At 41.9% G+C, this 27,161-nt stretch overlaps 2 protein-coding genes across 4 annotated transcripts; both read right to left on the bottom strand.

The window, feature by feature from the left end:
• Positions 1-628: 628 nt before the first annotated feature.
• RNF138 (ring finger protein 138) lies at positions 629-8,872 on the bottom strand. 3 transcript variants are annotated; one of them, XM_075023211.1, is made up of 7 exons: positions 8,187-8,872; positions 7,051-7,216; positions 5,408-5,523; positions 3,822-3,887; positions 3,215-3,320; positions 2,296-2,403; positions 629-796 (listed from the first exon to the last, which is right to left on the bottom strand). In XM_075023211.1, the coding sequence occupies exons 1-7, from the start codon at positions 8,294-8,296 to the stop codon at positions 728-730; spliced, it is 741 nt and encodes a 246-aa protein (XP_074879312.1). In that variant the 5' UTR covers positions 8,297-8,872; the 3' UTR covers positions 629-727. The 3 variants fall into 3 exon arrangements, with proteins under 3 accessions (XP_074879312.1, XP_074879313.1, XP_074879311.1); XM_075023212.1 differs by having other exon boundaries at positions 2,296-2,369; positions 3,822-3,890; positions 8,187-8,871; XM_075023210.1 differs by having other exon boundaries at positions 3,822-3,890; positions 8,187-8,864.
• A 3,577-nt stretch (positions 8,873-12,449) lies between these two features.
• On the bottom strand, positions 12,450-25,428 carry RNF125 (ring finger protein 125). The gene is given in 6 exon segments (XM_075024268.1): positions 12,450-12,696; positions 17,892-17,983; positions 19,403-19,469; positions 19,472-19,496; positions 21,969-22,122; positions 25,286-25,428. Coding segments are annotated over 6 exon segments (699 nt in total). The 3' UTR covers positions 12,450-12,478.
• Between the last annotated feature and the right edge of the window lie 1,733 nt (positions 25,429-27,161).

Here is a 27,161-nt window from a genome sequence, read left to right as displayed (position 1 = left end):
AAAAGCTCCAACAAAATGAAAAACTAGCTGGTCAGTCATATACCAAAAAAGTATACCTTTCACATGTCATCTTGAATTGCTCAGAAAGTATGTCCTTAGTAGTTGGGAGTACAGGGAAAACTCCTCACCCATTAGTAAGCAAGCATCCTATTTCAGTTATGCTCCAAAAAGGGAAAAAATAGAAGTAACTATTCCTAGGCAATGGCATCATACTTTCTCAATGAAAGGTGAAAAAAACCTGCTCTGCATTGTTGATCTATAGAAAACAAATATTTTTAAGTTGTTGTTATTTTCATTCACATAGTAATGGTAAAAAACAAATCACAGCATCAAATAAAACTTTGTCCTTGGGCAGGAGGAGAAAAAAAAATTATCTCATAGATATCTTAGCAGAGGACAGCTGAACTTAAAGAAACTCAACAGTGCAACAGAGCATCTTTGCACGTCTTTTTAAAAATACTGTCAAAGTTGGTTTTGCTGAATTAAAATATCTGACATTAATAAAAGAAACCATGTAATTAACAGAGTAGTAAAAGTCAGAGAAAATCAGGACAACGGTTTGAGTTTCAGCAAAATCATTTATGAAAAGTCCTTATGAGCGCGGAAAAAAGTTAAACCTGCAAAGTGGTTACTGAATACCATTTTTATTAATATACACTTCAAATCACTAACAGAATTAATGTAATTTTTCTCTCAAATAATCAGTAAGATGAAGGGGGACTATACTTTAAAAGTTCACATGACAGGATTCTTGAACTGCATTTTGGTATTGGGCTTCTTCATCAAGCTGAAGATTCTAAACAAAATGAAAACATCATCAACATGGACAAATACTCAAGATGCACCATAGTCCTTAGTTTAATCATTCATTTTCCACATTTTTACATAGGAATTGGCACCTAGATGAAGACTTTCCATTTTTATGTGTACTAGACAATTGTTCATGTTGCACAGTATCTTTTATTTAACCAAGTACCAAGAGAGACATGAGACAGGAGAAGAATCAGATGAGTGGGACAAGGCTCATTAAGCAGAAGGGTCCATCTTCTCTCCCTGGCTCAATTACATTACAGAATAGCCAGCTCAGAAAAGCTGACTGTGTCACACAAGTCTTATAACAGGGCTTCCAACCAGCCATAACATCCTCCACTAATAAAAACAGAATGCGATCCCCAGACAATAGTAATCATAGATTGTTGAGAATATACTGCTTAAAATGAGAGAGCAAACACGCATCACAAAAGATGGGTGGTTAACCCTGCTACTTTTGAAGAGCTATCTTCCAAGTTGTTAATATGCCAGAGTATACGGCATATTACACCTTTTTAGTGCAATTACACCAATTTAGTGCAATTTTTAGTAAAATAATATACCTTTTTAGTGCAATTCTGGCAGCTTCCCCAAATCAGAATTCCAATCACCAGTTTTACATCCTCAAACATGCAAGATGCACTCATGTTGAAGAACCCAATTCCCTGTATCAATCTCCTAGCTCTTCATGCCTTTGTCACAGATCACTCAACACAAGGAACAATAAACATCATCTCTGCCATCTTTAACCAGTGAGGCTGCCCATGCCTCAAATACTATGCTTGTCCCACACAAAGCTCAAGCAGTGTACCCCAAAGCCTGTCAAACTCTGTAGAAACTACAATACCAACTCTCCAGCTCTCTGATCCCACATGCAGAACTAAGCTGGTTGGCTTGACTTATGCCTCACCCACCGACTACATCTGTGTATGTAGTCCTGCATCTACTCCAAGGTCATTTACTCAAAGTGAGCCTGAAAGAAGGCAACCAGAACGATGATTTAATGACGCATCTCTTTTTCACATTGCAGACTCTCTCGCAACATACTGGAAGAGAGGCTGTAGCAGCAATACCAACTAGTCATGCTGCACTTTGAGTCCTGAGAATTATGATTTAGCCATTTCTGCCTTAAAAGGTCAAAAATGTCAATAAAACAGAGTAGCATCTATTTTATTTCCCCCAGAAACAGCAGTAATAAACTGTTCTGGAGGAACAAATAGTTCAGATCGAGAACACTAAACTAAAGACTCAAGTCATCAGTTTGGAGCAGAGCTTAACAGTTGACAATGCCTATTCCCAGTAGCACTTCAAGATGATGATGGAAAGTTTAAGAACAGATAGACCTACTTCTGAGTTCCGTACAGAGCAGAAACATAGCATGTCCAGAGCACAAACAAGTTTGGTACAATTTTTTTATTGGGCATTTTTATTTATAGAAAAAAGTTACCATTTATTCCCCTACACATCAAAGAAGAAAAAGCTTACCACAAATTCTCCGTAGTCAAACCGGTGTCTTAGATTTAGATGGCTAACAAGATTTCTAGTAACCTGGTTAGTATCTGCCCAAGGAAGAGATACACAAATAGGACAGATCTGAATTTGGAGGGGAAGGGGAAAGAGAGAGAATTAAAAAAGAGTTACTGGCAATACAGAATACATTAAAGACATGTTCTACAGGAATAACTAGTCTATTACTCATCCACTACCAAAATACAGTAGAGATGTTCACATAAAATCATAGTTCTAAGTGTTCTTTTCCTCAATTGCATAACACTCAAAAATTACATTTCAACTTGCCTAATTTCTTGAGTGTTTCCCTTAGGAGTGGATTATCATGTCTGTCTGGCACTCTTTTTGTCAATTTCTGTTGTTTAAAATTTAGAAAAGAAAGCAATTACTGCATCCTACTTATTTTTTGGAAGAATTTTCATACAACTGAGATGATCAAGTAAGCCGAAAGAAAAAAATAACACACCCTATACAGATGAAAAGAATAGAAAACCAAACAGATTTTTCTCCTTCAGTCTGTTTGATCACCTTAGATTACTTTTCAAGTAACTGTAAGTTTCACATGAAACAATAGTTAGGTTACAAATGGGATTCTATATAAACAGATCTGAATTACTAAATGAAGCATAAGTGTCAGGCTCAAAAACTGAGTTTGTTTCACATCAAGATAAATGGGACAGCTAAGTCAGAAATGCCTTCAAACCGACAAGAACCTGCACAAGAAACATTTTCACATGAAAGTCACTCCTCAAGTTAAATGCCCTGCATTAAGTATACTGTCTTTCTCAGTCCACAGTGATCTTCACAGATATAGAGCAGCTACTGCACATTTAAAATTGTTCACATAATTGTAATGAAAGTAGCTTAAGAAGCATACATAAGCAACTCTACTTACTACAGGAACTATCTGATAAAGATGTCTATTATTACAGTGATCCAGCAAGCGTTGTCTGGTAAAATTGGCTTCCTGACACAGGGGGCATTTGAAGGTTGGGTGTCCACTGTAAGCAGAAATACACAGTATTAAACAGAACAGAGAGGTTTGGAAACAGTGTTACAGAAAGCTTAATTCAACTGTTATCTTGTCATTATTTTCCCTTATTTTGGTAACAACAAAAACCCCCCACCCTCACTGACATAGTAGCGGATCTAATGGAGTTCCAGTGCTACTTCCAAATTGCAATTTTAAAGCACATTTATTATTTGTATGCCTAAATGCATTCTTCTGAGATTTGGACTTCAGAAAACTCTTCTGTTCCAATTGCAGCTGCACCCTGTTCTTACTTACTGGTAACATCTTTTAGTGCAAATCCTTCAGGAAAGTACTGAAAAAAACTGAATTCTAATGTATAGATGCAAATGTAGAAGAAATGACAGTGGTTTTTTTAATGCAACTTGTTGTAGGTGTTTGTGTGGTGGTTTTTTTTTAAAGTTAGTAGAAGCTTGCACTATGACTGCCTGGATCTATTTTAATAGTAACTATAGAAAAATAAGCAGCCTACCTTGTTTCTCCTTGAAGTATTTGATTATTAGCCATCTCGCCATTATCAGATATTGCATCATTCCTGCTACTTTAAATGAAGTCAAGAAAAAAAAAAAAAGAAAGCAAGAAAATTGAGATTATTTTACTCCACTTTCAAAAGTTTTAAGTTTAACAGTAACAGGGTGGGGGGTGGGGCAGAGGAAATCCATTAAGTGCCATGAATTTCAAGGCAAAACATATAATGGCACATATTTTAACTCTCACAGCTTTTCCTTTGGATGCCTCAGTATTTAGTTACCATGGTGACCCTTGGTGGAATACTACACAACTTTATAGGAAAGTGGTATATAGTGCAACAAACATTTAGCCAACAAGAATGGTAATGGAGATTACAGCCAAGCAGCTCAAAAAGCATTATGAACTACGTGAATGCAAGACAGGTAGCACTTTCTAAGCTTTTTTACTTAGGACCATGTAAATAGGCATTTAACTGCCATGTGCTTACACAGATAATTTACAACTTTAAACTACAGCAAGATAAATTTTCTTACGCTGAGCACAAAATAAATTATTTCCTAAAGTAAGAGTGACAGACAGGAACATTTTAGAAAGTAAATTTAACCATATATGCACCTCTAGCTAAGCCAGATGAAACTGCTCAGACATGCTGATCATCCTAAGAACATGAATATTTACGGTCACAAATCTAGTCACAGCCCATTTTTTATACTTCTGTAATATTATAAACACAGGTATTCTACTGTGGCATAGTCAATAAACAGCGATATAACAACATCCAGACACTTTGGTGAAACATTGCTGCAGCTGGTTCTGGTAACAGCTTAAAATTCCATTTTCGATATACTGATGGGTTGAAAACCAAACACAGAGAAGTTCAGACTGCTGAAAATAGATGTCAAAAGAATGTAAATAAAGGACAGGCTATATATAATAAAGCCCTATGAAACTAATATGTAAAAAAAGGTCTTCAAAAATAAGCAAAAATTCCCCAACCAAACCAAATAAATCAGTGAGAAGGTATGAAAAAGAAAGTTCTTTAGCTTTACTGCCTGAAAACAAATGGTAAGTGTCATTTGTATTTTATGGTGTGTAACATACTGGAGTTCCTTACACGTTTTGTAAGAGATCAGTTCAAAAGAAATTCAATCAGAAAGCAAAAGCTTGCACAGCAATGTTTTGAAACAGGATACCCACTAAAACAGACTTAGGAAAGGGGAGGGGGGGAATAAAAAGAGAAGGGAACTTCCCTGAGGCTAAATATTATGAAATATGTTACAAAGTAAACTGCTCAAATGCTGTCAAGGCAAGAAAAGCAAGCTACAAATACTATACACTTTTTAGGAGAGTCCCTAGAAGACATTCCAAACCATTATGCAGAGAGGTTTTCTTCTGTATGCTAAGAGTAAAGAAAAAGACCTGGAAAAACTGTCATTTTTTTGAAGCACAAAAATATGGACAATGATTATTGCAAAAAGAAGGCATGCCCTGGAAAAAAAAAAAAAAAAAAAACCAAACCCAAAACTTTCCTGGGGCGGGGAGAGGGAAGAAGAAGATGCATTGTTATACATAAAACACCCTGATTACCTGTTCCCTGTCGAATCCTGGGAAATCTGTAAGTTTGGAATAATAGAAGAAACACCATATTCATCCTGATACTTCTTACACGTTTTATAATGCTGTCTCATCCACGAAAATCTAACCTGTAAATGAAATGCCAAATTATTGAAATTATACTAAACAATCCAGGGATAGAAGGAAGAGGTAATTCTGCCAACAGAAAGCAGTGCATGCAGGAATAATATAGGCATCATATGCAGCAGAAACCAGAACTTGTGTCTCCGCTTTCAGAATGAACACTTTCTTCCCCAACAGGAGATCTTCAATCGTTTTTCCATAGAGCCTCTATCACTCTGTGAGACTGGAGAACATTCCTGCTCCCCAAACCCCCAACATCCTGGCATCTGAGAGCTCTCTCAGGGGTGAAAGATGCAAGTAAACTCCATTTAACCAAAACAAAGTCACAGGAACTACACCTTCCATATCCAGGATCAACAACTGATAAGCTATGACAGAGACAGGCCATGAGGATGGGATAAGCACCACTGCTCCTTCAGTCTTCTCTGGCCTGCCGTTACCTTGTGCAGAGCAAAATCTTTTTGCATGAGGTGTGTTCTGAGAATACATAACTTTTTTCTTTGGGGGTGGAGGCGGGGAAGCGGTGAAGGAACACCAACTTAAGGCTGCCTATCCATCTTAAATGCAAGCTAAGACGATTGAGTTGCTCTAGATTTATCAGAAGACAGCTGTGCTGGACATGCCCTAAATCAGAATTTCAGGTCCAACAGCACTGTCAGAAAGTGCTCACAGGTTTAGAGGCTGAAAAAGAACACATCTCACATGTCTGTGCCTAAATTCCATTAAAGTTCTTCTGGGGATCCATTTTGGTTCTTCCTTCCAGTTTACCAACTTGCTATTCTCTCTTTCTCTCAGCTTTTCATCCTAATGAATCACGTGGAACAAAGCAAGCAGCTCAGCTTTCCACTAGTGCTAATCTTCACATTGGCAGAACTAAGTCCCAGGTGAAATGAAACAAACATGAAGACGACATGGATTTGATGCAACCTGATGTAAACAAAATGTGTGGCTGGAATCCTGCATTCATTTATACCAGAAGAGAGATTACTCTTGACTTCAGTGGGGGTCAAGATTTCACCCAATGTTCTGAAAATAACGACCCCTATACAAAGGGAATGAAGGGAACGTAAACAGACTGATGGGGTGTGGGGGGAAATTACATATGATTGTATGTACACCGAGAATAATCAACCCGTATTTTGGAGGTTTATATGAAATTTTACAGTAGGTCTAAGCACTTTCATTTCCATAGTGAAAGTTTCTGAGGTTTTCCATATATCTGTAACTTTCATTTTCAGTTGTCTAACTTTTCTTTTGCCAGTTTTATAGCTATATCCAGTTTCTGCATTGTTTTAGGGAAGAACTGGCACTCCACTTAAAAAGTCCTTATAGACAATACAAGATCCTCTTTCAGTTTACACATTAGGCATCCCTAGCAGGCACTGCATGCCTAGTATATGCAGATGCCATACCAAGCTAAGTTCAAACTGCTATAGGCTCTTTAGCTCCCAGACAAGAATGACACACAGTAAAAGTGTGTGTGGTCAAAAATAAGAAAAATTTATCCAACTTCTTGTAAAGTTTTACTCTACCTGCTTCTCACAGCATCTACAGCCCCCAGAAGCTTTCTTCATACTGTTTTCAACATCTAGAGCCCTTTTGGGATATGTTCTTTCTTTTTTAGTCACGCTCCCCCGGCAGAGAGGACAATGCGTTCCACTTTCTCTGATAGCTGTCAAGAAGCACTTCCTGCAAAACCTAAATTAAAAAGTTACCACAAACACAGGTTAGCAAAGTGAAGAGAGTAAGATGCTTTGTCCTTGAAGAGAGCTGGGTGATTACTGGGAAAAAGAAGATATATATCAGAGGAATAGTCTACTGAATACAAATCTTCATAAATATAAGCAAAATGACATAACGGTGCTTACAAAGAAGTATACGGAAATTAAGGGAGCTTGGCAATGCACTTTAGGTAAAGATCTTACTATTTACTGACTAGTATTCCCGAGCTGTACACCGGATTGATCATTAATGAGATATTAAATGGTGCAGCAGGCACGTGACATTGGAAAATCTTATCAGGGTAATTCCTGTTTATTGTCCTTAAGCGGAGCCAAGAACACTGCAAAGCTTCATTTAGCACCCGTTTCCAAAGATCTTAGTTCACCAGCTTTTGCAGCTCGCTCTCTTTCTCTCCTCGTGCACCAGCCGCCAAAGCTATTTTGCTTTTCTGCAAAGTAGTACTTTGTAATTACGCGTTCCTCCGAAAAAAAACGCAGAACGGATGAACTGCAAAGAGAGAACAGCTAGGCTATGGTCCTTGCTCGAAAACGAACAGGAAACTCTGAAGTTAAAAAACGCGGGTTAGGTTAGGTGTGCAAGATGTCTTCACCGGCCGCCGAACTCGATCCGACAACCGGGGGCTGGCTTCAGGCGGTGGGTTTCCTAACTGACCGGTCCTCGCTCGCTACAAAAGAAAGAGGCGAGGGGAGGCTGGGGCAGCACTTCGCACGCAAGCCAGCCTTCACGCCGGCGCTCGGCGGCGGCTCCTCAGCCCCCGGGGCGGCGGGTGGTAGCGAGCTCCGCGGCTCCCGCTGCGCGGCCGGCTGCAGGCCGAGGGTCCGGGCGCTTTGCCGGGGGGGGGGGGGAGAAGGAGAAGGCAGAGAACCGGAGGAGGCGAGGGAAAGGCTTGTGAAGGGGGCGCGGCGCGGCAGGGAGGAATACCCACACGTGCTGGCAGTTCGCGGTCCTCACGGGCGTCTTGAACACCTCCTGGCAGACGGGACAGTAAAAATCATCCTCGCTGAAGCACGCCGCCGCCGCGGCTCCCTCGGCCATGGCAACACGTCAGGGCCTCTCCGTGAGGATCGCGGACGAGAAACAAGCCCCGCCCTGGCGAGCTGAGCCGAGCTGATCGGAGCTCCCCTCCGCTGCCGCGGGGGGCCGCCGGGCAGCCGCGGGACACGGCGCGGGGCGGTGGGCGCCGGGGGGCCGGGAGAAGATGGCGGGCGGGCACCTGGCACCAGGTGGGCGGCCGGGCTGCGGCGGCGGCAGGCGGCGGGGGAGCGGGCCCGGCCTGCGCGCCGCACGCCCCGCCCCGCCGCCCCCCTTCCTCCCCGGCCCGGGAAGCGCCCCCGCCCCGCGCTCTACCTGGCGGTGCCCGGGGCGGGAGCCGCCTCCCAGCGGCCCAGCCGCAGCTCCGGCGGGGCTCCCGGCGGCACCCACGCCCCACCGCCGCTCTCCCCGGGGGGCAGGGGCGGGACCGGGGCCCGGGTTTCCATGGCGATCGCCTCCCGGCCCGGCGGGGCCGCTACGACACGGCGGGGCCGGCCTCCGCTCCGCCCTGCCCAGGAGGCTTCCCCGCTCCGCCTACCGCTCTGCGCCCGCCCCACCGCCCTCCTGCCTGGGGCCCGCGGGTGCCGGCGCCGCGCACCTCCCTTTCCGCAGGCGCCGGGGGCCGCGGCGCCGCCGCCGGGTGGGGCCGAGGGCCCGGTGGCGGGGGGCGCTGGCCCGCCGTGGCGGCAGACGGTCCCACCCCTCAGCGGGTGCCCGCTAGGGGGCGCCGCAGTGCCGCCGCCGGGTGGGGCCGAGGGCCCGGTGGCGGGGGGCGCTGGCCCGCCGTGGCGGCAGACGGTCCCACCCCTCAGCGGGTGCCCGCTAGGGGGCGCCGCAGTGCCCGCCGGGGGCCGGCCCCCGGCCCGGGCCCGGCGTCGAGGGGAAGCGTTTGCGGCCGCCTTCTGCGCGAAAAGGGCAGTGGTGAAGGCCTCTCTGCGCCGGTTTTTCCCCTATTTATAGATCGGCTGAGGCTGGCGGTAGTTTTACGCAGTCGTTTTGGTGGTATGAGTAATACTGGGGCCAGGATTTCTGCCTCCTGAACGATACTGACAAAATCTTCATTCAGCAGTACCACACTGCGCGTTTCTTCCAGAATGAGGAATTATAAGAATATCATTATAGAGAAATAGTAATGCCAACAAATTTCTATGGGTAGAGAAGACTTTGGACCTGTCAAGCGCATCTAGCACTGACCTCCTTTGAACATCACTCTCGGCAGGTAAACAACACGCAAAATACTGGCTAGACTTTGAAAACAAATGGATTTATAGAGATTACATTTTTCCAGAATATATTTATCTGTGAAGATTATGTTAGTTCATAATAAAACCAAGGTTCAGGCTAGGTGTGGTCTCTCACCTCATATCAAAGATGTGGGACAAGGGCTGAGGAGGAATGGGTCCTTCACCTTTGTTTTCCCTGTCTCCTTGGGACTGCAGCTGTCAACACCATAGCTAGATGTTCAGAGGAGATCATTAGGTGGGGAGATCTCCGACACCTGTGGTTCATCTGTGCCATCAGCATTTCAAAACTATTTAGGCTTCAGTCGTCCATCAGAGCTGCAGCTTGTATCTGCCAGTGATCAGCAGCAAGAGGCAATGCCCACCCCACCATCTGGGCTCATGGTTTGGAGGGGAGAGGGAACGGCAGGAAACAAAGCTGAAGCTCAGGTCTCTCTTCAGGTGAGGGTAAGGGGAGAACCACCTTGTGATTCTGTGAAGGATGATGGCTCTGTTTACTTATTCGGGATCTGTCGCAATTACTGTTAGCTAAAAATGTTAGTAACTTCCTAAGCAAAAGCAGAGACAGCAGAGCAAAAGCCAATGACTGCCCTAAATACCTGTAGACCACACAGAGGCAAAATTTGAATGCCACTAAGTACCGGGAGATCTGAAACACTGAGGGGAGGCGCATCTGAAGCGATGGCCCCAATGTAAGTGTTAAATCGCCAGGGCTGGGGCATTGACTGCCTCTGCTTCAGGTCAGGAGAAAATCCAATGGAAAAGGCAGAACTCCCTGGGCAGGGATCTTCCAGGAGAGGACAGGCCTGGGATGTAAGGCATTGGTCTTGGAACTGTGGCTGTGCTAGCTCAGGAGGTTACTGCTCCCCTGTGCTCATCACTGCTGCTAGAGGCTGCTAAGGGTTAGCTGAGCTGTTTATGGGCTGGCAAAAAAACCCCTACTATTTGAAGTGATTAACTGATTATCTTCTTCCCTGAAATGAAGTAGGAAGCCAGGCCGGTAGGTCTGTGTAGGCACAATGGGTAACGAGCGGCAGTTGGTGGCAGTAACCTCTTCAACAGTGCAAGTACAGCCAGAAGAGAAAGAACTACCCCTTAAACGGCGAATAGCCTGCAGAAGGGTTCTTGTGTGGTTTTGTGTCCATCACGACTATACCACAGCTGTATAGCCAGCTTCAGGTGTGCCCTATTGATATCATGACAGTATGTTAAAACAATTACAGAAGCCTCACTCAGTTCAGATGCTACGCAGCCGCCTTGTGTTACTTGTTGGGAGAAAGGCAGTATGGCCTTCAGCCTCAGCAGGCGAAAGGCTGGCAGAGATGGGCTTCCAAGTCTTTTCAGTCTTCCTGTATGGCTTCAGCAAAGCATGTCCTTATGCCTCAATTTCTCAATCTGTAAAAGGGGAGTAGTTTTTAATCACCAAATGAGGCTGCTGTAAAGTTAAACTAATTACTACAGGTAAAGAGGGTTACGTCCTTTGGAGGCAGGTGTTCAACAAAAGCAAAGATTTATTACTAAAGGAACATGATAGGTCCATTTGAACTTTGTTCGGGAGACCGCAGTATTTATCGATTAGTAGCTTTTGGCAGGGGGAGAAATTGTGCAGATGACCTCAGGGAAGTAAACTACAGGAAGGTGTGTGTGAAGGCGTTCATGCTCTTGCTAACATTATTGTAAATCTTGATCCTTTAATAAAGCTGTGACCTTGGAGTTGACAACCAGTACGCCACAGAGCAATATATACCATGGCACCAGCCTTGTAAATCTTATGTAGTTTTTGCCATTGACATAGACAACATATAAAGAGAAATCAGGCAGCTGAAGTTTATGAAACACATTTATTTGAAGGAAAGCATTTTAAATCAGACTTTTTAGATGAAATGAAACCAATGGCCCTGCCAACTTTTTATTCCTCCTGATAAAATGTGTTTGTGAAATGAAGTCTCAACAGTGAAAACTTGTAGAACTGCTCATAAAATTTTGCCATTTGCAGGGGGCAACTGCCACTGCTAGATTTTAGATCACCTTTGCGCAGCTATTGTACAACTACTTTTTGTACAACTATTATTTTGGTTGCTTTCTTGACAATGCTGCCGCTGCAAGAACAGCACATCTCTGCCAATATGAAAAGCACAAGGTTTTGTTCTGTGGGAGTGATCAAAGATGGATGTGAGCAGAAGGGAAAAGAGAGAAAGCTGTGTAACTGCAGGGGCATCAGAAGGTATGATGTACAAGGGGAAGGACATCTTTCGCTCTTACCAGGTGCATCTGTATCACTATCAACAAAGAACACTGGCACTCACAGACAAAACTTAAGGACAACGCTCCTACAGTGGTAGCTTATTTCATACAAATAAAGTTGTCTATACATTTTTCAGATGTGCAGGAAACCATAAATCCAGTAACTTTTCCCCCATATTTCTGGCTACTTTGGTCTGGCAGACCAGCTTTATTTATTTTTTAGTTACTCAAATGTTCCTACAAATTCCACCCTTTGGAGCAACACTGCCCATCTTTCTGACTGAGGAGTTTTCATTTCCAAGGACAGTTCTCAAAGAGAAAGGAAAGCAACTTTCCCAGGGACATGAAACATTGAATCTTTCTCTTCCCAAAAAGGAGCCACTTTCTGATTCTAAGAAAAACTAGTAAAGACCTAAAGTCTATGGGGAGTTTCCTTGTTAACATGTTACTAAGTCATTAAAGCTACTTTATTCATTGTACATGCTTCTATGCAAGAACATGAATTTTCATTTCTTACAGATCAACTGCATCTTTGAGAGATACTATGTTATACTGTACATGTGAAAAACTGTACATACTTTTTTTAACTTACATAATACTAAGAATACAGGTTAGTTAAAAGACACTGTCAATCTCTTGAACAGGTTTCTATTTTTTATTATAAACATCATATTCACTTGCTATCCTTTCAGGATGGCTTTCACTTACAAATTTTGCTAATTTTGAGTCTCTTCCTGCACTGTAAATGGAAACTTGTGTGCAGTCCTTGACAGTAGGTAGTACGTCCGATACTGTTTTGAGGGTGGATTTGTTCCAATTTGTTTGGTCCTGTAGCCTCTGAAGTGCTGTTGTCATCTACCTCCAGCATTGCATTGTCATCATCAATGTACACAAGACTGGCCTGCTCCTGGAAGGTAGCTGCAAACAAATAGGAGAGGCTGCTGTCAAAGCCAGTATATCTGTACACTGGACCAGCAGCGAGTTCAGGACCATTGTACTATAGGCAGAGAAACTGACAATACTTTCTTTTACCCTTGCAAAAAACAACCAACCACATTTTTTAATGAAACTGAAATTTAAAAAAAAAATTTAAAACCAAAACAATGCTTAAGAAAAAAAAAATTACATCCATGCAGGTTACTAACACTCCATTAATTGCAAAAGGCTAAATTTTAATGACCACATTCATCTACAGAACGTGTTCTTCCACTCTTCTGCAGTAGTCTTTATGTGCTGTTTGGATGATTCACATGCACATATTCTAAGAATGACCTATCTAGAACTCTTTCAGCAAGAACTGCAACAGTGTTTATGTCCTGAAAGAAACAAAAAAAAAAAAAAAAGAGAAGGATATTTTATTGAATATCAAGACAGTAATTAATGTGTTAATAGATTTAATTTTGACTGCTTGAGTTATCAGTTAACAAAATGCTGGTTTCAGTGGGTTTACATCCATGTTTAAATTTTACTGCCTAACTTTCTATTCCTTAGTGGTAAACACTGCAACATAAAGCAAGAGAAATCATTGTGAAACTTGAAATAAATGAGAATGTCAAATGGAGAAACAGATTAATTCGGTGATTATGCAAAATCAAACAATGCTAATGCTCTTCAATAAGAGTCCAATTTGGTGATGCATGTTATGTTACTGTGTATAGAAATAAATACTCAAGTCTTAACTATGAACTTAACTTTATGAAGCTACGTATGTGTGAGCTATCATTGAAGTGCTATTGTACATAAGTCTGCTTCCGCCATGTGTATGAATTATAGCTTCAAATTATTAAGAAGGTTCTTGACCTCTGCCCTCCATTTAGACATCATTTTCTTTAGTGCTTTTTCACCATTTGAAAAAAATAATGTTTTATATCTTTCTGTGGGATTTTGTCTGGATGAGTACCAAACATAAATCTAGGAAAGCACTAACTAATATTCTTGAGAAATTCTAACAGCATGTTAATGCTTGTGCTGCATTTTTTATTTTACAGCCCACTCAGCAAACATCTGCAGCACCTTTCAGAAGTACAACTGTGTCATCTTAGGTTCTTATAGAATAAAAAAGGGTTGTTGAAACAACTTTCATTTAAAGTACGTACGCTTTCATTTGAGGATCTCCAAGTCATTTATAAACATGAGTCAGATGCACAATACTTGTTAAGAAGTTAGTACCCTTCCCTTGTCCCACCATTAGACAGCAACAAAACTGAGGACAGAATCTGTAAGTTGGCACCTCTGAGTACCAGACTATGTTGTTTCTGTACGCATCTGCCACACTTTGTGACTTCATGGTGCAGTTATCTGCTCAGTCCTTTTCATCACTTCTTGATTGTAAAAGGTGTGGAAGATACACATAAAGAAATCAAGTCATTACTAGTCTTCACAATTGAGTGTATGTCTGAGTTGAAGATGCCTTATAAAATTTCTGCTGAAATAGCTTGGATCTCTCCCAGGTGTTAAACAACTAATTGAACACCACTATAAATAAATGGAAGGAAGTATTCAATTTTCATCTTGGAGGTCTTACAGAAGAAATATTATCAGTGTTTAAAAAAACAGAAATATGAAATAAGGGGATATGTTATGGCCAGCTGGCATTCCAAATGGATCCTCCTGGAAACTATGCTAAAGCACATGGAAAACAAGGAGGTGATTGGTGACAACCAACATGGCTTCACAAAGGGCAAATCATGCCCGACAAATTTGGTGACCTTCTACGACAGGGTTACAGCATTGGTGGATAAGGGAAGAGCAACTGACGTCATCTACCTGGACTTGGGCAAAGCATTTGACACTGTCCCACACAACATCCTTGTCTCTAAATTAGAGAGACATGGATTTGATGGATGGACCACTCGGTGGATAAGGAATTGGCTGGATGGTCGAACTCAAAGAGTTGTGGTCAATGGCTCGATGTCTGAGTGGAGACCAGTAACAAGTGGTGTTCCTCAGAGGTCAGTATTGGGACTGGCGCTTTTTCACAGCTTTGCTGGCAACATGGACAGTGGGATTGAGTGCACCCTCAGCACATTTGCCACCAACACCAAGCTGTGTGGTGCAGTCAACACACTGGAAGGAAGGGACGCCATCCAGAGGGACCTCGACAGGCTTGAGAGGTGGGCCCATATGAACCTCATGAAGTTCAACAAGGCCAAGTGCAAGGTCCTGCACATTGGTTGGGGCAAGCCCAAGCACAAATACAGGCTGGGCAATGAGTAGATTGAGAGCAGTCCTGCAGAGAAGAACTTGGGGGTGTTGATTGATGAGAAGCTCAACACGATCTGGCAACATGTGCTCACAGCCCAGAAAGCCAGCATATCCTGGGCTGCATCAAAAGAAGCATGACCAGCAGGTCAAGCAGGTGATTCTCACCCTCTACTCCACTCTCGTGAGACCCCACCTGCAGTACTGTGTTCAGCTCTGGGGCCCCCAACATAACAAGGACATGGACCCGTTGGAGCAAGTCCAGAGGAGGGCCACAAAGATGATCAGAGGGCTGGAGCACCTCTCCTATGCAGACAGGCTGAGACAGCTGGGGTTGTTGAGCCTGGAGAAGAGAAGTCTCCGGGGAGACCTTATAGCAACCTTCCAGTACCTAAAGAAGGTAAAGGGCCTACAAGGAACCTGGAGAGGGACTTTTTACAAGGGCATGTAGTGGTAGTACAAGGAGTGATGGCTTTAAACTGAACGAGGGTAGATTTATGTAGGATGTAAGGAAGAAGTTCTTTACTGTGAGGGTGGTGAGGCACTGGAACAGGTTGCCTAGAGAGGTTGTGGATGCCCCATCCCTGGAAGTGTTCCAGGCCAGGTTGGATGGGTCTTTGAGCAACCTGGTGTAGTGGAAGGTGTCCCTGCCCATGGCAGGCAGGTTGGAACTAGATGATCTTTAAGGTGCCTTCCAACTCAAACTATTCTATGATTATTTTAGCAAGACAAATACTGCTAGGCACAGAGCACTCTCAGATCAACTGTCAGTTATGCTAATCCCTGCTGTGTAATTCGTGTCTGCAGACATCCCAAGGACTGTCAACCTATGTAGGTCTGATGGTTAAGATATTCTCTCCTACCAGCTACAAGAGAAGTCAGGCAAAAGCATTTGTTTTATCCAATAAAAAATGTGTTTATCATCCATACAATTTATGTATCCATTTTTTTATCATTCAAAAAATAAACTAATAACAAATAATCAATTTGTTTATCATCCAACCCACTGTTTGGATGATAAAGTGCTACAGGAAACACACAGGATTTCTCTGGTCATCAATAACAAATTAATTCATCTGTGTGCTTACAACAGAAGTGCCTAAAACACTTCATCAAAAGAAAAGCTGAATTACTTCCTGTGGGTTCTCTGTATAATATAAAAGTTGCAGTTGCTGCAACATTTATTTCTTCAAGCAATATCATGAGAACACTGTGTATATGCTAAAAAAGTGATTATCATGGAATACACCACGTGTGAATATACTATGTGTAGACTAAAACCAGCTTTATGACATGTTATGGTAGTGAACATTATGATACAACACACCAAAAAATCCTGTGCCTTTCTTAGAACTAGAAGTCCGATGTGTTTATTCTAAGTCTGAAATAAAAAGGTTGAAACAGCTGTGTCGAATCACTTTTTCAGGTACTCCTGAAATCCTGAAACAGTTACTCCAAAGTTATTTCAGAATTAAAGGGAAGGGTCAGTGTGTCAGTAGCAAACAATGAAGTGCACCTCTCAGCATGTCTCTCTCTTTGCTTTGTATTAACAATGTGGTGTCTACAGCTTATAAACCAGCTAAAGCAGTTATGAATCCAGCATGACTTAAAAGATCACATTTCATTTCCCTGCTTATATTTTTTACATGATTTGTAGGCAAACAGTTCTGAATATTGTTTTTTACATTAGGTTTCAAAGAAGTGTGCAACAGAGGCTGTACAATGCATATTATTCACAAGTCTCTCAGGATCAGCTTGTATATGCAACTCCGAATTGAGCAAAGGATTTAATAATTTTCTAAGTTTAAGGCTTAACTCTGCCCTAGAAGCTATACAATACAGCTATTAATTTGCTGAGTGAAAAAATAAGAGCTTATAGACTGATAGGTGTCATAAAAATCATTGACAATCATTTCAGTTGACCAAAGTAAATACAGAGTCTAATCTGAAAAATACAAAATTGGCAAAATATTATATATTAAAGCATTAACTCAGATAAAGGTGAACACGGTATACACTCTGAGTGAATGCTTCCTTTAACTTACTCAGAGCTCTGGCTCCATGGTAACTTACTAATATGATTATGGTTAAAGTGGTGAAAACTAACCTGCAATGCAAAAGGGAATGGAGCAGGCTTCCCCCATCCCACTCGCTGTGGGAAACACCAGCATTGGTTGATTTGTCTACAAGTCCTTCAGTCTGTATAACCTCTTGAAAACACCTCTTCTACAAGATGCAAGAATCACAGTCTAAAATGCCTTGGCAAATAACAGTCAGGGAATAAGTTATGCTTGTCAAGATCTGAGTCTACACCCTATGGACCTCAGTCCTACAAACAGGGTCACAGTAAGACCTCACAGCCTCCGTGAACTTTCAGAATGAAGCTTTATGTATTTTTTTTGTGAAGTTATCTTAACTTCAAAAACAAAAATTAAAAACCCCACTATGACAGACTCCTATATAAGGCCACATATAAGCAGTTCTCAAATTATAACCTAAGAACCCAGATGAGAATACACAGCAAATGCTGCACATAAATCTGAGTTAGGGCAGTAGAGATAGCACATGTGGGATTTAAAAGCAGGCAAGTCACTGAACCTAATAATGCTCATTGGCTTGGCTGTAAGTAACTGTTTGTTGTATCCATCATAAGACTTCCTACACCATTTTCAGTGCTCCTGCCAGCACTCATAATGATAGGAGTGCTAATATTTTAAATATTATGTGCATATATGCTTGTCTGTGAGAGATGGTTAGAGGGAATGAATATAGGTATGTCTTTCCTCCACTGTCAAAACCAATTAAACAATTAATATATTTTCTCTTTGTCTATTATCTTCTGTCAGTAATGCTTGCTAGAATTAATCAGTTTAACATGTGACTTCAGTAAAATATATACTTATGTACATTACCACTGCTCTCCTTTCTTGATCTGTGGTAAGCAAGACAGTGGTCCATTAGCTCATCCTCATCTACTTCTCACTGGCAATAAGGACAGGAATATCTGGGAATAAGAGTTAGTGTATTGTTAGTGAATGCAGATATGACTGATACATTTTTAGTACTACAAGCAATAAAAGAAGTATTTAGATTTCTTTGGCCAGATATCATTAGTAGCTTCTTTTGCCATAGCTAAAATGTGGCATGGGTGTATGACATGTACCTGGGTGCGATGTATGCTCTGCTGGCAAAAGGTCAGCCTTGCTAATGGACACTGCAAGCACTGCACAGAACTGTGCCAGCATGTCAGGATATTGATCCAGAAAAGCACTCTTAACATAACTATGACCTTAGAGAAGAACAGATGAAAATACTGGACACTACAACTATAGACATTTGATAAAAGCATCACTTAATTGCTGTGATACACTTGGACCATGCGTGACCAAACTACCAATTCTCAGGAGCCCTCATTAAGTATCGACACTTCCTCACAGAGGATTCCTACTTAGTTTTCAGTACAGAGTATGGTCTTGTTGCATGGTGGAGACACTGTTTTCAGGTCAGTGTGATTTTCAGTTGTGTGTAGATAAATGTTCAAGTTTTTCTGAGCATCAGAAGAACAATAACTGATAAGGAGGTAAAGTCTTCTGAACAAGCAACCTGAATAATGTGTCATTTAGGAATTCAAATAGAAAAGAGTATAGGGACTTTAAATTACCTAAATAAAAAAGCATTTTAATAATGATATCAAAATAGCTCCTAATCATTGATGGACAAAACTAAAGGCCATTGGACTTCAAGACCTCAGTCATTCTAGAATTGGTACACACCTAATCAATTGCTGTAACAGGTCCTGCCCTGAAAGAGAATGAAAGGGACAAAGAATTTGAAATTTTGACATGTAACACACATTCTGTAAATATATATATTCTCTCTAAATACTGTAAGTATATAAATAAGAAAAGCTGTCAGTCTTCTTAATGCAAAACTATTTCTGAAGAACAAATTATTAGAAGAGAGGCAATTGCATTTAGATTATTATTAGTCTTATTCATTCAGTAAATAACCAACATTTTTAAGGAGTCTTATTTGAAAGTAAATATAATTCTCCCCCAAGAAAAATAGCAAAAACTGCTGACTTGTCAAAATACGGTTGCTTCTACAGAACAGGTCACATGGAGCTAAATTCTATCAAAATCATATTAACTGCAAGTAAAATATATTATTTTCTAGTCATACACAAAAAATAATTAGCACCCATTTTAAGTACTATTTGAGTATTATGATTTTAAAATATTAGTAAAGGATTCATGTTGAATTCTGTGAAACAGAAACAAGTTCCAATTAGGAAAAAAAAGAAGAAAAAAAAAATCAGAGAATTCTTCTACCAGTTTGACTTTGCTATGTTGGGATAACAATTGCTATGTTGGGATAACAAACTCAAAAGTGTTTTTACAATGTCATCAACACTGAGGTCTACCTTGTTACAGCATCTCCAAGCTCCTGTACAGGTCCATATTTTTCTATATATTTTTCACAAGTTTTTAATGAGCCCTCATTTCACTCAGACATACCTAAGCAATGAGAAGCAGCAGCTTGTTATGTTTTATACCATGACACATTCACGCTAATAGATCACTCTGAATATTTTCTATTTCAAAGCCTTATTACAACATTGTGGCTATACCTAGGGGAGAATATGCTTCTCCTTCAACTACTATCTCAGTTCCTCAAGCATTTTGTTACTGCTTCAGTATTGCTTTAATACATTTTATAATAACAAAATTCAGCTTAAGAGAGTAAGTCAATTTGAGTAAAATAATTATTGATTTGTGGTGATTTTATTTGTCCCTTACATTGGCCCTTAATATTTTGGAATGAAATTTGGGATGCAAAAGGGAAACATTTCTAGTTTGGTGAGGGGGACCCTCCCAGTTCATATCTTGCTCTGTTTTAAATGGCAAAAATCTAGATCAACTCTGTTAAAAACAAAAATACTCCAACACGAGGGCCCGATTCTGATCTCAGTGAAGTCATCGGCAAAACTTTTTTATAGATTCATTAAGGATAAGAATTGAGTTTTATATTGCTGCTGCTACTGGCTGTCCTATTTCCTTTAACTCAGAACTTCTCAATTACAAACCTGGTGAGACACAGTCATGAAGTATTTTCTATGACGAGAAAGAATATGAAATTCTATGAAATCACCAAGTTGAGATATTAAAATATTATTTGCACAGAAACAGTGCAGAGATATTAGTATTACTTAAGGTTATCCTATATTCTTAACCTTTAAACACTGATGACTGCTTCTGGTGAATCTTGGTGAAGAAATTTAATATAACCCTGTCCCAGATGTCTGTGCCATGGCTCCACTACAAATGATCATCCTGACTGCAGATGCAGCAGAATGAAACCTGCTCATGCCACAGTCACTTAATTGCAATTTCCACTCCCCCAGTGGAAACTGCAAATGCAATTAGGTTTATACTAACACAGTAATCCATGCATTGGCGTGACTGAGACACTGCAGGAGCACATGCCAAGGGTAGTCTGCCAAATATCAGACACAACATACAAAGGTATCTTGATGCTATAATGCATTAAATGCACTCTCCTTTTCAACATACCTTAGTGGCCTCACTGATGGCTTTACAAAAGAAATACACCCAACACTTTCTGCAGCCATAAGAAAGATTATAAACCCCTGCAAATATCCATAATCAGGTCACTTCTTGTGCTCTGCCACTGAACAGCAAAAAGCAGTACTTAAGCTCTACTAAGTATTGAGAAGCCTAGATAAGACATACGTAGCTCAGCACTTCTTAACATACCTGTTACAATTAGGTTCCTTCTGCAAAACCCAATTTAGAACAACTAATGAAATTAAATTAAATATTTAGCTACTGTTAATATCAAGGTTTTGTGGTTCATGCATTTCGTTGTTAGTTTTAAGCAGATCTTTCCCAAACAGAAAATCCATGGCAAAAAGGTAAAGAAACAAAAGCATTAATAACAAAAACTTTTTTGCTGCTTTTCTTATGTTCTCTGTAATTCCCCACAACGCTGAAATAGCAGTCTTTCTGAAGTTCACAGATTTACTTGCTTGTTTACATTTTATGGCATTTTCACACTGCTGCTGCTAGACAAGAAAGATTTAAGGGTACTCTTTTGCAGTTAGCAAGACAGAAGAAATTATAAAAGCCAGATGTGAGTCTGTTCAGAGAAAAAATAACAGGGAGTCAGATCTAAGCTGTACAATCTCCTCTCGCAAAACAACACAGGTATAAAAATAAGGGGAGAGCAGGACTGAAGAGCATTATACAGAAAGAGGCACAGAGTAAATATTGACAAATGTGGGAGAAAATACTTGGTTTTATACGAATTTTCAAGTAAATATATATTAATTCAATCTTGGTTAACTGTTTTTCCTATTGATATATGCCCTGTTCTCGACCACAAAGTCCTGTTTACCTTTTGCTCTATACCTTGTTTTGATGAAACATGATTAACATGTTCCAGTTCAAACAGTAGCATTTAAAACTTTTTTGCATGTGAGTAAGTGATGTTTCAAAGGCTTTATTTAGATTTAAGGAAAAAAGCTCAGTTTAGGTAGCTTTACCAAAGAAGGGGGTGGGGTGTTTTAAAAAAAAATTTAAAAAAAAATTAAAAAAAAAAAATCTTTGTCCTGTATTTTAACAGATGCAACTGTGGCCAGGATTTTTATCATTAGACAATCGTAGTATATATATATATATAAAAAAAAAAAAAGTGATTTGTCCTTTCTGCAGCCAAAGCCAACATAGGAAGTCAAGAAGATTAAGCTCCCATAGGTTTAGGCTTGCGCTTAATATTTGCAATGGCACTGTTTTAGAGCTCTTTTAGATATGGAACTTGATAAATCACAAAAATTTATTCTTCCATCATCATGCTAGTAGAGTTTCTCTGTTTAGACATGCCCTTAAAAAGGCATCATAATAGTGTTAGTTCTCGTGCATGGATACATCTCTGGAATTATTTAGTAGTTAGTGTTCAAGGCTGCAAACCTGCATTTCACATTCTGTGCAGTTTCAGTATGTGCTCTCCATCTTCTTGGCAATATCAGTGGCTGGAATTCCTTCAGAAGAAAGATAAGCACAGCAGTAAGGGCATGTCCACGCATTACTCTTTAGACTTGCAGAAATACAGGAATGACAGAATCTATACATAAACAAAACCAAATGTGATCATCCCCCCAAAACATGCTTCAAATAAGGCAGGGTATATAAAAAACAATCAAAATTTTGCACCACATCACATCTCTGGTGTAACATTGCAGGATATTTGTTGTTCTTAGGATATACTTTTAAGATTGTGGGTATTGTTCTGCAGCCCTACCTGTGTTAAACAGAGCACTGAAAACAGACAAGCTGAGCTTCCTGGTAGCACTGAAACATATGTGAATGTGAGGACTCATTTCAGAGCAGAAGTGAGGAACCCGTCCCCCGTGGTCCATGATTTCAATACCTGCCATCACAGCAAAGATTATTTCATATTTGTAGTGTTGCTGCTGGACAATGTCACAAATACGCATACTGATAGCTCACTGTAAGTCTTCCTGAGCCCATAAACAGAAGAATACTCCATGCTGCTCCTATGAGTGACAACCATCCCAGTTGTTAAAATGAGGGAATTTCTCCAATAGGTGATAATGTCAGGAGTTGGAGAATTGCACTGTGAAGGTTTTAGGCAGCAGTCATGGGGGAAGCATTAGGCTGTTGTGTGGTAAGTGGTGCTCTGATGTAGCCATCTCAGGGTTTGGATTAGGTAAAGGCATACGTACTTCTGGGAGTGTCTTAGCCGCTTCACTTCTCTGGTTTTAGTAATAAAAGCAGATTGGATTAGTGGTCACTGCAGCTGCTTTTGAAAGCTTTTTGTCAGTTATGGATATGATGGGTAAGCTTTGGTGAATCTTCCTGTAGAGATGCAAAACATTACTACCCTTCACTATCCGGCAGCACTGCAAAGTCCCAGTGCTAATGGGACAGAAGAAGGCCTTTCTTTGCATCAGATTATTGCTCCCCATCATGTCAAGATAGGGGTCTGAAGGGTAGAGTGACAGCCTGGGGCTGCAAGGAAGGACAAAAGAAAGGATGCACACTGACTGACAGCCCCTGCGGCTTTGGAAGAGCTAGAAGCTGTCGTGCCAGACTGCAACCGGCAGTGAGCACATTGCTCAGCCTGGGTGAGCATACAGACAGCAAACACATAAGGATGAGGAGGTGGCAAGAGTCCTTGCTCCTCTACAATAAATTTGCATTCGTGGCCTTCTGCTAAGTCTCACAGCCCTGCAGCAGAAGTGTGAGGAGCAAACTTGTGTCTGCAATCCCAGCTGCATGAATGGAAAATTTCACTTAAATTTCACTGCTGACTTGGCACTCAAACAGGTAAAGATCAGGAATATCTTTTCTTTTGCCAGTTCTGCCTGGATTTAAATGCAGTAGCTTCTAGAAGAGAGGCACCTGAAACCATAAGTGACTGTGGTCAAACCAGCTAGTACTGGTGGTCATGCTGTGCCAATTTTGGATGTTGCCACTCGCACCCTCCTGTGCTGCCCCTCTGTTGATTACCCACCTTTCCTTCTGTCTCCTCTCCCAACCCTCCAGCCCAGCAGAAGGTATCACGTGCTTATCTCTCAGATACTTCTCCTCAGTTTGGCATCTTAGTGCCAATCCATCCGCTTTCCCAGCTGCTAAAATGCTAGCCTTTGCACCAGAGCTGCTAAGCCACGAGTCCACCTTGCCCCCACCAGCTCTGCTATGCAGATAGCAACACCAGCAGAGGAGTGGAGTTGGAAGCTGAGGCAAAACCTTCTTAAGCCACTGTGAAACAACTCGCCAAGCCTCCCTCCCTTGCCAGTGCACCCTCCAACAGCATTTCTAACACACTTAACAGCCTGTGATCGACCTATAGGAGGACTTAAGATGTAACGTCTTCTTTGGAAGCCTTCTTCATATATAGCTCCACGGAGCCATGTAAAATACAATCAAAGCCTAAATCTGACAGAAGGTGGTATTTTGCAGTTACTTTACAGAAGTATAAATGATTACACTAAGTGCAAAGAGAGTACAGCCAAGACCCAACATGCTCCTTGTCCAAGAATAAGCTCCAAATTGTTACACACGGTTTGCCCTCGGGCAGGTTTAACTTAGATTACTCCTGTACTTTAGACAGGGTTGAAAGGGTTTCTTTGTTTCTCTCACAAACAGAAGAGTCTCCTATAAATAACCTCACACAAGGTTCACACGTGCTGTCTGAGAGCTTTCCACTTCTAATGTCACAAAGCATAAAATCAGATTGCCCTTTGCCAGTTTGTTCACCCTCCCCCTAAAACTCTCAGTAGCAGGAAAAAAAAAAAAAAGAGAAAAAGAGATAATATAAAGGATACAAGGATTGGTGAAGTACAACTACACCCATGCATTGTAGGTAAAGTCTTTTGCTATTAGTCAGTGATTCGTTCTATTGACTATAAAAACAATTTGCAAGAATTTCAGGTTCAACAACAACCCCCCCTCCCCTTAACTCAATTTATCACTCTGCTTTATTTGCTCAGTCCATACCTAAACAGGTAAAACAAACAAATACAACTTAAAAGAGTTCAGGTAGATGAAATAAATCCTAATCATCTCGGGATATTGACCTGACATATAAACATTGTGAAAGCCCTACTTTTTTCCCCTTCCGTTTAGCATCCAAACAACTGCCTCAAGTCTCTAATTAGAGGCTGCATAACACCTCAAATCATTGATTTTTTTTAAGTGGTCCAGAATAGCTAGCCTTATCCTAAAGCAGCTATCCCGAAAATGATTTTCTGGCATACCCTCATCTTAAGCAAATTTAGCTGGGATGAATTGAGACATATTTCTAAGTATTTAACAGGAAAAAAAACCAAAACCCAACAGAGCACAGATGTCACAACTTCTCTGTACAGCAGCAGAGAAACAGACACAACTTACTCAAGGTAATTCAGTCTTAAACAGGCTAACTCCGGAGCTGCATCACCTGTGCCCACCGCCTGCGGAGGCAGGTGAACCCAGTGCTGCTCCTCCACCCTTACCTGCATGTAAACACTGGTGAAAATGGGTTATTTTCAGTCAGTTCGAAGCGGACTCCCGGCACCCGCGCGAACCCCGGCTGTCCGCCCCCCAAACCTCCCCCGTTGCCAGACCCCCACACCCCGACCTCCCGCCTGCCTCCGTCCCAGGGGCCCCAGGGGCTCTCCGCCGGCGGCAGACAGCCCGGGGCCGGGCAGCGGAAAGACCCTTTGCCCGGCCTAGGGGGCCGGTTCCACCGCGGGGCTCCGCCGCCGGCCCCGGGCACTTACACGCGTCCCCAGGGCGTCCGCTCGGGGTGTGCGACACCGCCAGGCAGGCGGCGCACTCGAAGGAGGCCGAGGCCGGCTGCCCCGGGGCCGAGGCCGGGGCCGGGGCCGGCTGCCGCCGCCTGGCCGCCCTGCACCGAGCTCATGGTGCCGCCGGCCAGCGCCGGCCCCGGCCCCGGCCCCGACCGGCCGGCGGGACGTCCTCGGCCCGTCACGGAGAGGGAACCCCGCGGCGCCTACGGCCCGCCTGAGCGCCGGGGCTGCGACCTGGGGGAGCGGCGGCGGGAACCCCTTCTTCTCCACAGAGTTTTACTTCCCCGGGTGGGGGTGGACGGGGAGGGGACTCAGGTCTGAAGTATCCGGGAGGTAGGCCTGACCTTGAGTTTTTCAAAGCCTAAAGAGCTTTGAGTCAAATCGGGTAATAACAGTGTGTTTGTTGTGACTCCCTGTGATGCATGCTTAGGAAATACTAATATTTTTAAGAGAAGTTAGAAGGCGGGCGGTGATGCAGTTTTAACTACCAAGGCGGGTAACTTGCGCACAGATGCAACTGACAAGGCACTTGAAGTAGCCATAGGTTATCTTGAAGCAGGTAATTCAGTCAACGAATACTTTTTAAAATAAATTTCCATTAGCACTGGAGATGGCATTTTCTCAGATGTGGACCGCAATGGCCCACATTCATTGTGCCAGCATGATGGACCATCAACTACCACTGTCAAAGAAAATAGGGAAGGACATAACGGCTAAAAATTATAAGCAATGACAATAGATATTTGGGAGAAATTTCTTTTGTTCTCTCTATTTTGATTCTCTGTTTCACCTGTTATCAGCCTCTTACTTCTTCCCCCAGTACTCTGATGATAGCTGCGATGGGGGTGTCTGTGGCAAATAACAGGGGGCAACAAAAGGCATGAGGCATGTCCTTGTGTTGGCAATGGACACAAACGTAGGTTAATTTTAGTGGAAGTTAAGGTGCCCAAGGACTGCTGAGCTGTGGAAGCAAAGCCGTGGTTTTGTTTGACGTGTCCTCTCACATCATGCGTCCCCATGCACGGAGCTTCTCTGCCCACAGTGGAAATGACTGCTGAGGCCAAGGGAGAATCCTGGAAGGAGTTGGACATGTACAAACATCACACGGTGGCCTTAATGCAGCTGTCAAAGCAACCTACCAAAGCAACTGTGGCGTTATTTTTGTCTGTCAAGAATAAAAATAAAAGCAGATTCCTTCTAGGTGTTCCCCAAGTATGTAAACACCCAAAGAACAGAGGTAGTATTCCCACTTATTTCTACAAGTACTGGAAACTTTACGATACATTTAGTAATGCCCATAAGTGAATTGGGATCTGTCTAGGTTTTTCTCATTTGGCTAAAAGTTGTTTCTGCTCTATTAGGTACAGTTGGAATAGCTTTCTCTATCTTTTGGGCAGTGTATTTTTTATTATGACAGATTATTACTTTTTTCTTTAATATTGAGGAATCAGAAAAACTAATATCTGGGCATGTCTCAATATATGTATATATTTTTCAGTATCCAATGTATTTTCTGTAACTTAATATTTTTACAGAAGCAAAGTCAAGTATGACCCACTTCTGAGTAAGAAATAAAAAGGGAAATGCAGTAGGTTTGGCAACTCCAAGATGAAAGCATCAGCAAGTTCGGGATCTTTCAGTCTGCATCTGGCCTGCAGTAAAACTAGTAATCTCCTTTCAAAGTGATTTTCTTGGAAATTTCCATGACAGATTTGGTTTTGGAGGAAGATATCACCATGTTCTAGGCCCAAACTGCAGTGATGATTAGCTCATATAAACAGCTTTACAGTCATGTTACTGATGCCAAATCAAATAAGTAATGGCAACATAAGGACAGCAATATTTC

The sequence above is a fragment of the Buteo buteo genome, chromosome 3, assembly GCF_964188355.1.
Source record: "Buteo buteo chromosome 3, bButBut1.hap1.1, whole genome shotgun sequence".
NCBI lineage: Eukaryota > Metazoa > Chordata > Aves > Accipitriformes > Accipitridae > Buteo > Buteo buteo.
This window is presented reverse-complemented; position numbering and strand designations above follow the sequence as displayed.